We start from the raw sequence: 14,103 nt of genomic DNA on the forward strand, positions 1-14,103 counted from the left end.
TTTTTCTTTCTTAGGGCTTGATTCTTTCTCTTCGGATCCTTCTGTACTTGTCTCAGATATTCAATCTTTCTGTCAGCTACTTGACCCCTGCCTCTTTCTAAAAGGTGGCAGTTTTACAATCAGCCTGGTAGATAGTACTTGTGAACTTGATATTTCGCTGGTTTGCACCGGCAAATTGCTTGTACTAGGTATCTGATCCACATCAATGAATGGATTAGTACCAACATTGTCCGGATTACTGGCATTAGTCCTAGTACCCTTTTGCTTGCTCTGTACTTTCTCTGTTTTATGCGCAGTTTCTGTCGTCTACTCTTTGCTTCCTTTTTGCTAAGTAATCCAACTTTGATGTAGTATTGCTTTGTTCTCTTGCTCTCATTTTCTAACCATGAACTGTTTTCTTCAGCCTTCAATCTGACTGAAGTACTTGATCTTCTGAAAAATATCTGAGAATGACCCATTCACATTCGTCTTCTGTATATTTTGGATTTCCAATATTGCTTTTTTATTTTCGCAAATCTTTTTTTTATTTGAACCAATCAGACGACTCGTTCGAATGTCAACGGGTAAGAAAAATGTGCAATCAAGCCTGGGCTTGAACCCGGGACCCCTCGCTTACAGAGCAAGTGACCTACCGACTGAGCTAACCGGCTATCTGACACATTCCGACATAAGAATTGTTAATATCAAAAATCAAGGCTAACTATAGATTTGCAAAATGTTATAAGTTAAGCTCTGATTGGCTAGCGTAATGGTCGTCAGAACGAGGCTATCAATAGCTCGTTGTCAGATCCTAAGCGTAGCGTAATAGGAGATGTACTTTAGTCAGATTGCTTCAGCCTTTTTCCTTTCACGATATTTTTTTTTGACGCTGCGCATGTGATTTTGCCATTATCTGGAATACAAAGACAAAACAAACTAAGTTTAGCTTGTATTTTATTAATACTTTATTTGTTTAAGAATGAGTAAAGGAAATTATATTTTTTATTACAAATATATTGTGCTTTTAGAAATGTACTTATCATTCTATTTGACTTTTATTTATGGTTCAATATAAAAAAAATCAGATCAGACTGACAATTAACTAAATTAAAATCAACTGTATTTTACGTGACAATTTTCTGTCATAGAGGTGACCTCAAACTAGAATGTATTTTCAGCATCTTTATATTCGATACAATGAACATAACATGTAACTGTGTACGAAAATATTTTTGGCAGAATATAGTTTAATTTGTCATATACCGTGGTCGATGATAATTGCATATCAATAACCTCATTGATGTTATTTTACATGTATGAAATTAGCGGCACACACTGCCAAAAGGAAGCATATTTGGCATCATTTTACAACTGAAATATTAACATTAGGTACAAAACTTAGTAAATATTTATAATTGTCAAGTGTGGATAGTTGTGATGAAGATTAGAATGCTGGAACAAAAACTTCATAAAATGAAATTTACGTGACAACGAGAACAATTTTACGTGACATTCTTCAGCAGTACATTAGTGCTTGGTTTGCATTAATTTTGAAGGAAAATCGATCGAAACTAAATTTGTGTCATCCGTACTTCGCCTCTCAATCGGCATTAATATGGTTCACAAGTTAATGGACAAAAATGCCAACGGTAATTTTCTCCTCGTGTTTACATAAATTCAAATGAAAATGGCGGTTCCAAACTTCCGAGTACTTCCGGGTACTTGTCTTAAAACAATGTGCAAATACAGTATTGTTGTCGTCGCATAAAACATCGCTTCAGGTCTATTACTGCGTCACGTAAGGCTTCGTCACGTAAAATAAATATCAGCTTTCCAAGCGATTTTTTTTTCGGGTCAAGTTACTATCTGGACATCATATATAGTTTAGAATGTTTTAGAACTCGTTTTCCATTGAAACACAAAGACTTATTTGTTTCTAATGTATGTGTATACCTATGCACGCCGTCACGTATAGATACGAATTAAAAAAAAAAACAACAATTGGCATTGGTTTGCTATAAGTGTTTCTAGTGAGCATATCCATTATTGCTGCCAAAGGACGTTTAACTTAGTATTTTTAACAAATATGCTGTTAAAAGGTTCAATTAGTATGATACAGTATATTTCTATACGAGTTTTGCTTGCAATCAACGCTAGGATATTCCCAGATGAGAATGTGATATCTGGAGACCTTTGGTTAGGGCAAATTATTAATTATTAAGTAAGCAATGCCAAGTAGCTTAACGGGCTCTCAATCTTATATTACATTACATGTACGCTATAATCAAATTTGGTTTGTGAATTGATATCTCAATGTTTGAGTGTGATATACCTAAGATGAGTCTCTCATCTTGAATTTTTACTTGTCATTAACAGCAGTGTCATTGAGATGAGCGATATAGGACGATCATGTCCGCTTAGAGTAAGACATATTTAAAACCTTGAGACAATAACAGTGACTTCATTGTAGATAATTTAGTATTGTCCGTAAGTATTGACCTGGCACTCATTAATCTTCGCCAATATTTTCGGGCGTTTTCATTATTTTACGCGATATTTGTGTCCTGAACATATCTAGATTTATCAAAATAATCAACTAAGATAACCAACGGCACAGTGGTGTAGTGGTAAGCTCTCCGACTTGGAAACACGTTACCATGGGTTCGAATTCTTTTCTAACCATTTTTTAAAATATAATTCCTTGCTTGTAGTTGTATTTGTATCTATATGACATTATTTTATTGAGCATTTCGTGTCGTTAAGGTAGTTCTGCACGTTTGGATCAAATTTTTTTCTACAATGTCGTGTGCTTGATTTTTTTGCTAGACTGATTTGAAAAACTTTGACCTCACGCAAAATTTCATAGTAGGAGTCTATGGGAAAATCATTACTTTCATAACATTTTCGCGAATAGAAATATTTTTAGAACGTAGATTTTGATGAAACTTCTCACAGTTGTAAATCAACACATGACCTATAATTTGATGAAATAAAAATTTACAGATAAAACAAAAAAAGAACAACAACAATTTGGTCAGACAGAAGACTCCAACACACAACCCTGAGATTAGTAGCAAAACGCTTTGTCCGCACAGCTATATCTGCACATGATACATGATGGTATATAATTGGCTTTTCAATAGTTATATCGTTGTTTAGGTTCGGACACCGACAAGTAATTTACGGAAATACGTAATATTCATGATTGCTCGGACAATATCACTTCATGCAATAATAAAAAAAACAACGGGGAAGTAAATAGCACAAGCATTATAACCATAACTTGAATTAATTTAAAAATTGTCTTCCTATGCTTTGCGTGCAGTGGATTTTACATTCATTTTTGTATACAGAATACTTTTTGGCCGGGTTTTCGAAGAAAAATCCGGCTTGTAGATTATGTTTGTCCGTACGGGCAGGCGGGCGGATGGATGGAATAATGAGTCTCATGTTAACTTTTGTGGCCATTCATTTTTCAAAACAACTACTTGACCAAACCTCAGGAAACTTGGTCAGAATAATTCCCTATTATCCTAGTTGGTCTAAAATGAGAATGGGGTCACTGGGTCAAAGGTCAAGGTCACAGGGACCTGAAAATTGAAAATGATTTCCGCTTAATATCTGGACAAGTATTTCATCTAGGACCGTGAAACTTCATAGATATGTTGTTCTTGATATGTGCATGACTTCTATTGATTTTGGGGTCACTGAGTTAAAGATCAAGGTCACAACGAATCTCATGTTAACCTTTTTGTTCATTCATTTTTCTCAACACCTACTTAACCAAACTTCACGAAACTTGGTCAGAATGATTCCCTATTTCCCTAGTTGCTCTAAAGTGAGAATGGAGTCACTGGGCCAAAGGTCAAGGTCACAGGGACCTAAACATTGAAAATTGTTTCCGCTCAATATCTGGACAAGCATTTCACCTAGGACCATGAAATTTCATGGGTATGTTGGTCTTGATGTGCATATGACCCCTACTGATTTCGGGGTCACTGGGTCAAAGATCAAGGCCACAGGATCTAAACACTGAAAATTGTTTCCGATCCATATCTGGACAAGTATTTCATCTAGGACATTGACACTTCACACGTATGTTGGTCTTGATGTGTACATGACCCCTATTGATTTCTGGGTCAGATGTCAAGGGCACAGGGATATAAACATTGCAAAAAATGGTGTTTTTCTTACTTTGATTTTTTACACCAATTTATTTCTTCGATTTCATTTTCAACCTGCCATTTCTCTTTTTTTTTACCTTTTTCCTTCAATAGTGCTTATTAATTTGGGGGTTATTTATTGTATGCCTTTATTAGAACTTAAACGCATTATCACCTTATTCAGAAAACCCGGCCAAAACGCCGTCAGGCGTTAGCTGCTTATTCATCTAAGAAATGCAATTTAATGAAGTTTTATATAATGGTCCATCATAGACGTAAACCATATATAGTCTCTGGAGCAAATGGATGACAGTTTGGTGTGGGAATTATATATACCTTTTACACCTATATCAGCACGATGTTGGAATATAGCAAATTTCTACACTGTTACACTCACAGCTGGGAAATTTACCAGCATTGTAATATTTTTGTGTAAAGCAATCGTTTTCGACGCATTTTATTAATTAATTGGCAATTCTTAATTATGAATAACACATCAGTGAATGCATCTTAAGGTAGTGAATCCAAAATAACACGTCAGTGGATGCATCTTAAGGTGGTGAACCCAAAATAACACGTCAGTGAATGCATTTTTAGGTGGGGAACCCGAAATAACACGTCAGTGAATGCATTTTTAGGTGGGGAACCCGAAATAACACGTCAGTGAATGCATCTTAAGGTGGTGAACCCAAAATAACACGTCAGTGAATGCATCTTAAGGTGATGAACCCAATATAACACGTCAGTGAATGCATCTTTGGGTGGTGAACCCAAAATAACACGCTAGTGAATGCATCTTAAGATGGTGAACCCAAAGTAACACATCAGTGAATGCATCTTAAGGTAGTGAACCCAAAATAACAATCGGCAAGTTACGTATTCTTCTAATACGATTCCGGCATTTTTCGGTTTTTTACGGAAATCCATTTGCGCGTTAAAGGGAATTTCTATAGTATTTTTATGCGCATCATTCTGCGCAGCCGACACTTTCTATGGAAAATTAAAATGAAGTCAACATTAAGATAAGATAAGATAAATAAGAAGATATGATTTATTTTGAGTCGGTAACACAATTACAAGTAACATAAGCTCTGGTGATTTTATAACCGACTATATAACAAGTTATATTATGTAACAAGTATGTTATCAAAAGTAATTTTTTTAAATAGGCTAAATAAGAAAGGATAATTTACAACATAAAATCTATGAGAAACATGATATAAAATCTATGTTTTTCAACATTTGTTGAAACATGTGACAGACAATCTTAAATATGAGGAATCTTGAACAGAATAACATTTTTCAATGTAGGGATAATACACGTTTGTTTTGTGTATTAACGTTTGCAGAAGCCCGCGGGATTGTTTGTGACCGAGACCGAAGGTATTCTTGCTAAAAGATATATTTCACGACGATTTATGTATTGTTTTCATATGTGATGACATGACGATTCCGGTACATTTTTTATTTACCATTCCAGTTGTTCTTGGAAACGGTAAACATGTTTTAAATATCCGTATCCAGGGCCCGGAAATAAACAACACTTTCAAAAGCACATCCTGACGGTTTTTAAAAGATTTTTTTATCTCTCATTATTACAAACATAAAATTACCAATAATTGTTCATATCATTTCACAATTTGGTGGACTCGATCACAATTTCAAGAATAATAACTGACATTCGAGTTATATTGAGTACGGACACGCAGTTGGAGTACGAGCGTAGTGTCAAGTTTCCAAGCTGTTTATATAAATTCTTCGAGAAATTAGATAAAAACATACTGACTGATACTTACCAAAATCATAAATATGATACCTAAAAACAAAGAATCGCACAGGTAAACACGCGATTCTTTTACATTCACGGTTGTATACAAAATCTGAATTGACGCAGAGTTCTAAAAGGGGAGTAAACAAGGGAAGAAACGAGTACGAACAATGTTGGGGGCAGCGCATTTGGCGTTAGTTACTGATACAGTAAAACACTCTATGGTTTAGATTGCATCTTTAATGCTTCAAGAAGAGGTTTTCATGAAAGAAAAAAGACGCAGATACCAGATGTCAATCTGCGCAGTATCGGGAAAGCATTTCAAAAATAAAAATCGGGTATTAACAGCACGTGAATTGCCTTGTTTGCACACGATTTTTCTCCCGTTAATACATGGGCGGATCCAGTGAAAAAAGTAGTTTTTATGCAAGAATAAGTTTTATCACTAATTAAATGTTGATATTGGTTTATGTTGTATTGACATATATCATGCCTGACATGTATCATGCAACTTGCCATTTTTGGCTGTGTTTTGACAGCGCATTTCAGTATAAAGACGATATTGTTCACATAATGTAAGAAAATTAACTTTGTATTGATAAGATAATATCTCCTTTCAGATCATTTAGTATTCAATTATAGAAAGAATTAAGAATTTTTTTTAGCTTTTTTTAAACTTCTAGCAGATATAATCAATCTGGTCAGGTTCGCGCCATTTTTCGTCCGAACAGGTGTTGAATTCAAGCGGTCTCGACATACAAATTAGCCTGGGATCCATACATTTTTGGCCACTGTTATGTTCGCAATACATTTATCTATACACAAGGAAAACAGGAAAAAAATCTATGAAACAGTTTTTTCAAAATTTAAAAAAACTATTCTTTACTATGAGTATTTTTTATTGAAAAAAGTTCACAAAAGTGAATATGAAAAAAGATTTTTTTTTTTCATTTGTAGCTACCCATTATTATAATGATATATTATTACAAGTATGACTATGATATCAAATAAGTATATAATAAAATCAGTAAAAAGAACAAACCTTTTTGTGCTGTCTTGATGCATATTTTGGTTGGTATTTATAAAAAATGCAGAAAATTATAAAAATGTTGAAAAATCGCTAGCAGTTTCAGCAACAGTGTGTTCAAAACATTTTTTCACAAAAACAAGCCTGGTGACCCATTGCTTTTATTTGTTCATTGTTTTCAGCACAAGCATGTGAATTTGAAAAAAAAATCTATGAAAGGAAAAAAAAATATAGGAATTCTCTTTAAGATACATTCACGTTCAATAATTCCTGAACTGCCTAACGAAAATATGAAGTCACTCAGAAATTGTCGAAATTTATTACGGGTCCATTTTCTTAAAGTCACGAATCTAGTATTAGAAACAACTTTCCTGGAAACGAATCTAGTATTAGTTTTTGAAACAACAGTGTATTTTGATATTAACTACAAAAATACCATGGAAGTAAAATCAATTCAAAAGCAATTTCTACTGCACCGAACCAGTGGCAGTTTGGTCATTGAATACTGATAATATATTATTGGCGGTTGTTTCCGACATACTATTCCTTGAGTCCGTAGTGTTACTTCCCATGTGCGGAAGAACAATAAGATTCGGTTGAATTACAAGCTTGTGATCCGCCGGAAGTGGTTCTGGTTCAGTGACGTCCAGTCCAGCCGCAGCAATTTCTCCGGAAGTTAATGCGTCAAAGAGATCATCGTGTTGTATCACTCCGCCTGATCCGCTGTTCACCAATATGGCGTTCTTTTTCATCTTTTTGAAAGCAGTCGTATTGAATTTGTATTTTGTTTGTGCTGTAAGATTACAACAAATGCAAATCACATCTGATTCAGTCAAGAGTGTACCAAAGTCTACGAAACTGGCCCCGATATCGTCTGCGTAGCCGAATTTGCAAACGTCGTGGTACACAATTCTTTTGACTCCGAATGGCTTCAAACGCCTAGCAACGCCAAACCCTATGCGTCCGAGTCCTAGTATTCCAACTGTTTTCTGTGTAAGCTCCATACCACACAACCACATAGGCTTCCACTTCCCCCATTTCCCATCTTTAACAGCTTGAACCCCTGACAAACACAAGAAAGGAAAATTTATTTTACAGTAGAAATATTTTACATTTACATTAAGCTGCATTTTGCAAATAAATGCTTTATATTAATTTTATTTGATATCTTTCCAAGATAAGCCAAGAAATAATAATTCCTTTCATTGTTTTGAATCCTAGGGCGGACGAAACTGATCATACTTAAACAGTACCTGACCTGACTAATCAAACGCCCTATCCCCAAAAAAGATATCTTACGTAAATTTATAATATGTCGGACTTATTACCAACATAGCTCTCTTTCTCTCTCTCTCTCTCTCTCTCTCTCTCTCTCAGAATTTGTGTTAATGAGGTTCATTATGGACCAACCTACCTTGACTTGCCGAATTCATGTTAGTATCAGGAATACTACAGGGGCCTCTGTGGCCGAGTGGTTAAGGTCGCTAACTTCAAAGCGCTTGCCCCCCACCGATGTGAGTCCGAGCTTTTAGGCGTTAAATTCTTCGTGTGATTAAGCTATCCAGCCAACTGACGGAAGGTCGGTGGTTCTACCCAGGTGCCCGCCCTTGATGAAATAATGCACAGAGGGGCACCAAAGCTGGAAAGTCACTATATGCCCTATAATTGTGTCAGTGCAACCCAACAATAAAAGTAAAAACAGAAAGGAACACTAGATGGATTATCTGACAAATGTCGTGTGCGTCGTTAAACTGCATTAACAACGAAAACGAAACACAGACACCTACCTTCCAGTAATCGCCGAGTAGTGAGCAACAGCAGTGCCACTGTTAGCTCAGCCACACTGTCTGTGGACACGTTAGGAGTGTTACAAACACGAACATCTCGTTTACGACATGCCTCTAGATCAATGTGTTCATATTCATCAGACATCGTGGCTACAACTTGTAAATTTGGTCCTGAAAATAAATGAAAACAGTCATTTATTATCATACATTAATTAACATGTATGTTTCTCTGACAAGTTTTGAAACCCTGCCAAATAATGAAAATGGTTGTTCTGCAATACTAACGACATCTCAGTATGGGAGAAGGTAAGAACAACACGTTGTCGTATAAGGTCATCTGAGCATGAATTATCACATTGAACAAAAAGGACATGCTAAAGTATAGATATTTAGAATGATAGCACAAGTGAGTCGCGCCATGAGAAAATCAACATAGTAGGTTTGCAACCAGCATGGATCCAGACTAGCCTGCGCATCCGCGCAGTCTGGTCAGGATCCATGCTGTTCGATTTCAAAGCCTGTTTCAATTAGGGAAACCGTTAGCGAACAGCGCAGGCTGGTCTGGATCCATGCTGGTCGCAAACCAACTATGTTGGTTTTCTCATGGTGCGGCTCAAATATTATATTGAACTATTTGAACGATAGAGTTGTTAAAAATGGTCCTTTTTCTTTCAACAATACTGTAGACATAAAATACTTATTTTTAATTATTTTAATCATACAGGCGGTGTCACTCGTACTTGAAATTGTACTGCAAACGCAATTATAACCTGAAAGTAGTAATACTAGTACTTTTATTAGCACTTTTCAATCATCTCAATGAATCATATTACCGCAGGATTTAAACATTTGAGCCGCGCCATGAGAAAACCAACATAGTGGCTTTGCGACCAGCATTGATCCAGACCAGCCAGCGCATCCGCGCAGTCTGGTCAGGATCCATGCTGTTCGCTAACAGTTTCTCTAATTGCAGTAGTCTTTGAAAGCGAACAGCATGGATCCTGACCAAACTGCGCGGATGCGCAGGCTGGTCTGGATCCATGCTGGTCGCAAAGCCACTATGTTGGTTTTCTCATGGCGCGGCTCAATTTTCTTATTTATCGACATTTTACACATAGTGAAACGGCTGGAAATCTATAGCGAGAAATTTGGGAGTTAAACACATTAATTGTAAGATAGATAGATAGATTTTATTTGGTAAAAGTGTACACAAATCATATATATTCTAAACCATGAAATGCACACCAATACCAGGGATAACACGAAAAGAGAAACAAAGTTCCCCTTATTTCCATTGTGGTCCCTGTTATTGGCGGCATGACACAGAAAGTCATGTATTTGTTTTAGCAATAAAATTGCACATTAAATCTTGAAATCAAGTGTATCACAGGTAATTTAGTTTTATGCATTATCACAGTATTTGACGTCACAAATTACTGTCACAGTATGAGGCCAATCTGACTTAAGTATTTGATCTTCTAAACGAAGATCTGAGAACAACCTATTCACATTCGTCTTCTGTATATTTTGGATTTCCAGTATTGTTATTTTTATTTTCACAAATCTATTTTTATTTGAACCAATCAGACGACTTGTTCGAATGTCAAAGAGTAAGAAAACTCGCTTACAGAGCAAGTGTCCTACCGACTGAGCTAGCCGGCTATCTGACATCTTACGACATAAGAATTCTAGGTATCAAAAACCAAGGCTTTTTTAAGCTTGCAGAATGTTGTAAGTGAGTTTTTGATTGGCAAGCGGAAGGGTCGTCAGAACGAGGCTATCAGATCCTAAGCCAATCTGACTAAAGTACTTGATCTTCTAAACGACGATCTGAGAACGAGCCATTCACATTCGTCTTCTGTATATTTGGATTTCCAATATTGCTATTTTTATTTTCGCAAATCAATTTTTATTTGAACCAATCAGACGACTTTTTTAATCAAACTGAAATTCCAGAAGGAACAAACATAATCAAAGTGGCACTGAATTAGAGCCATTACCAACATTTTCTTGGTGTGAAGAGTCAGAAATTTACTCTTACGATACAAAAATTTTCAGACATTTGGCAAATCTCACACACTCTCAGTTGTGCTCGAAAGCCGAGACAACACAATTCCTCGAAAAATATGACATCAAATTCTTGATTGTATATATTAAAACCGTAAACACAGGATCAATTCGAGGTGTACCTTATTTCTTCCTAACGTTATGTGTCTTACTTATTTTACGTTATTTTTCATCGCACCAAATAGGGAAACTATTTTTCTGTCTTCATGATGATGCATAAAAAATCATCATGCCGATAAATACACCCATTATAAATAGATTTTCTTCGTATTTGATTTACCTGACGATCGGCAACTAGGGGTCAAAGGGGCTTGGAGTTTACTAACTTAGTAACTTGCTAGTTGAAAACCACGTGTTACATGGCTCGTCTTTAGAAACTTCAAGAAATCATTTCTATATAATTATATTTAATTACACGTTCCTTTCAAACCAGCATCTGCCATGTTATATGCAGATATCTTATTAAGTCTCTAAAATGAATTTATATACAAAAATCATAAACAGGTTTGTTAATTATTTTCTAGTTTTTTTTTTGTTTTTTTTTCTGTTTTTTTTTTTGTTTTTTTTTTCAAAATTAATTAAATAAAAAGATCTGATAACGGCCCGCATAACCCAATCGACAACGTATTAAACCAAGTCTGATACATACCTGCAGCATCCAGCACCTCGCCATCAATCCGATCCGTCAACATACAGAACAGAGCGTGAGCACCGGATATCCCACGTATAAGCTCCTCCCTTGGAATCGCCTCATCGCTGTCCCAGAGTTCTACCTTGCATCCAGCCCTTTCCAGAAGTTCGATTCCGGGTTGTGGCACTTTCCGTGTAACGAACACTTTCCTTTGAACAGCCTTAGCCATTTTTGAAATATTTGTTGAGAAATAAAAAAAATATGTTTATTCACAGAGGCACGGACGTGAAGTATAACTTCCTTTAATCATTAATATTGATAGTGTAAATAAATATCTGTTGTATATATCAGTTACTGATGACCGTGAAGAAATATACTATACGAATTTCAAAGACGTGATATTAACACCGTCTTTTGAAACTAACTGGTGCAAGATTCTTTCCGCATTGATATAAGTCCATTTTAATCGACCTGGCGGGCGGGGTTTCGCGTCGGTCTACTGCATTATTTTGCAAGATATGTAGTATTATTAACAGTGGCGTAGCTTCTATAAGGCACTGCAGGCGCGGGCCTGCAGATTATCCGAGAAAGTGAAAAATAAAAATGCCAAATATGCAATAAAAATCGAAGGGTAAGGGGGGTTAGGCTGTAGGAGGTAATGAATCAGTCACTAACGGGAGCGTACCTGGATGGTTTTGAACTGTACGCTAGATATGAGCAGTATAGTTACGAACAAAGCAGCGATGCTGCGAGTATGATGTAGGTGAGGGAGGGGGTCTCCATCTCCCAGAAAATTGAGATTTAGTGAATGTTTTAGGCAAGAGATGCATTCTCTTGCTATATTCCAGCATTAATCTATTTTGTTTGTCACATTTGTACTACATATTACGGAGGTAATCATTTAAAATCAAAGTTTAGCACACCGCTCATGCTTAATGGCAGGGATCGTGACATTGTCTAAAAGCAAAAACTGCAACTCGAGCAGCCCAGGATATTTTGAAGAATACAACCATTTTTCGTACACTTTATTTACAATTAAGAGTCCTACTTAACTTGACCGTGAAATTGTGTATCGCTCTAGCACGGCTGAGACTTAGAACGTTGAAGAATCAGAGTTCTGTGAATTGTTCTACACAATATACTCCCTGTTTTCGTACATTAGACATCAATAGTAACAGTAGATATATGGTTATGTTTCAAAATATTTGTGTCACTGAAACACTGTGTCATTCTATGATATATTTTATTGTACAACTGCCAAGACCCGCTCACGCCAAAGGGGCCTAACACTATGGCAGTTTGGGTAACTGCATCTAACTGCTACACACGTGAAAAAATCGAATATTCGAACCGTGTGCAAAGCTGTCACTATGATTATTTATTTATTTATTCATTATTCATTTAATATCCTCCACAAAATCAAGACTACATAGGCAATGAATGGAACGTTACCTAGCACATTAAAGGTATACTAGGTTTTGTTAGGTTTTGTAGCTTTTTTGTTTTTATCGTATTTGAAATCTTCGTCAATGCATTAATTCATTTAATGCATTGCGTCTGCATCAGAATTTTGGTAAGTTTTTGATACCTCGCACTTTAAAGGAGCATGCCTCCAGATTTGGCTAAAAAATAATCTATCTTTCAAATTGAAGTTTGGTCATATTATGAACATTAGAATATGAAGTTTTGTTTCTAAAATATTTTAAAAATTCCAAATCAAGAAAAAAAGATGACCGCGTCGGGAATCGAACCCCGGACCGCCGCGGCAATAAAAACATTTTCCCGTCGTCGTAACCAATAGCGCTATAGCTGAAGTAGTGAATAATGACTTCAAAATTTAGATATTTATAATCGAGACAGTTTACCTGGAATAAAAGCGTGACAAACGCTTTTCGATTTTCATCGTAAAAAGTAGTAAAAACAGCAAATTCTCATGCGTTTCCGTAACATAAAGTTTGTCAGTAATTAAGTTTTCTTAAAGCCTTCTTAAGAAATATAGCATTTATTTCAAGATATCTAAAACAAATATTTTTTTGTTGTTGTCGAACGATCTGGAGACATGCCGCTTTAAAGGTATACTTGGTTGTTTTTATTATCCCCCGACGAAAGTCGGTGGGATATAGTTTTGGCGTTGTCCTTCCGTCCGTCTTTCCGTCCGTCCGTCCGTCCGGAGCCATATCTAGGAAATAGTTGGGAATATTTCTATATTACTTCATACACATGTTCACCACTATGAGTTTTTGCGGCCCGCCAAGTTTCAGTCAGATTGCCCTAGTAACACCAGAGTCATGACCCTTAGAAGTGTTAACTATATAGGGTACTATAAATATGACAATTTCTGCATCATAACTTTTGATATATTTGACCTAGAACTATGAAACTTAAACAGACTTTAGATCACCATAATGTGGTTGTGTACACATAATTTCGCTCAGATTTATTCGGTAAATTAAGAGTTATTGCCCTTTAATTGTATAAAAATCCACATATTTGTACATAACAAACTTACCATTTGGTAGAATTTCATTAAATTTCTTTCATTCTTTTCCATGAACATTTATTGTAAACATGTGAAGTTGTGTACCCACACCTGGTCACCCCACTTACCTTGATCACACACCCCCCCCCCCCCCCCCCCCCCCCCCCCCAAAAAAAAAAAAAAATAAAAAATTATTCCTTAT

General features: G+C 36.0%; 1 protein-coding gene across 1 annotated transcript; it reads right to left on the reverse strand.

The window, feature by feature from the left end:
• Positions 1-5,221: 5,221 nt before the first annotated feature.
• On the reverse strand, positions 5,222-11,931 carry LOC123560368 (glyoxylate reductase/hydroxypyruvate reductase-like). The gene is made up of 3 exons (XM_045352565.2): positions 11,441-11,931; positions 8,725-8,895; positions 5,222-8,000 (listed from the first exon to the last, which is right to left on the reverse strand). Exons 1-3 carry the CDS (start codon positions 11,649-11,651, stop codon positions 7,405-7,407), a joined length of 978 nt encoding a protein of 325 aa, XP_045208500.2. The 5' UTR covers positions 11,652-11,931; the 3' UTR covers positions 5,222-7,404.
• Positions 11,932-14,103: the final 2,172 nt, after the last annotated feature.

This window comes from Mercenaria mercenaria, chromosome 10 (genome assembly GCF_021730395.1).
Source record: "Mercenaria mercenaria strain notata chromosome 10, MADL_Memer_1, whole genome shotgun sequence".
Taxonomy (NCBI): Eukaryota; Metazoa; Mollusca; class Bivalvia; order Venerida; family Veneridae; genus Mercenaria; species Mercenaria mercenaria.

Excerpts from the sequence above, each read along its gene's own strand:
- LOC123560368 (XM_045352565.2), bottom strand. The coding sequence starts at position 11,651 with ATGGCTAAGGCTGTTCAAAGGAAAGTGTTCGTTACACGGAAAGTGCCA. Across the intron at positions 8,896-11,440 it reads CGAGGTGCTGGATGCTGCAG|GACCAAATTTACAAGTTGTA; the intron begins GTATGTATCAGA and ends ATTTATTTTCAG. Across the intron at positions 8,001-8,724 it reads TACTCGGCGATTACTGGAAG|GGGTTCAAGCTGTTAAAGAT; the intron begins GTAGGTGTCTGT and ends TGTGTTTGTCAG.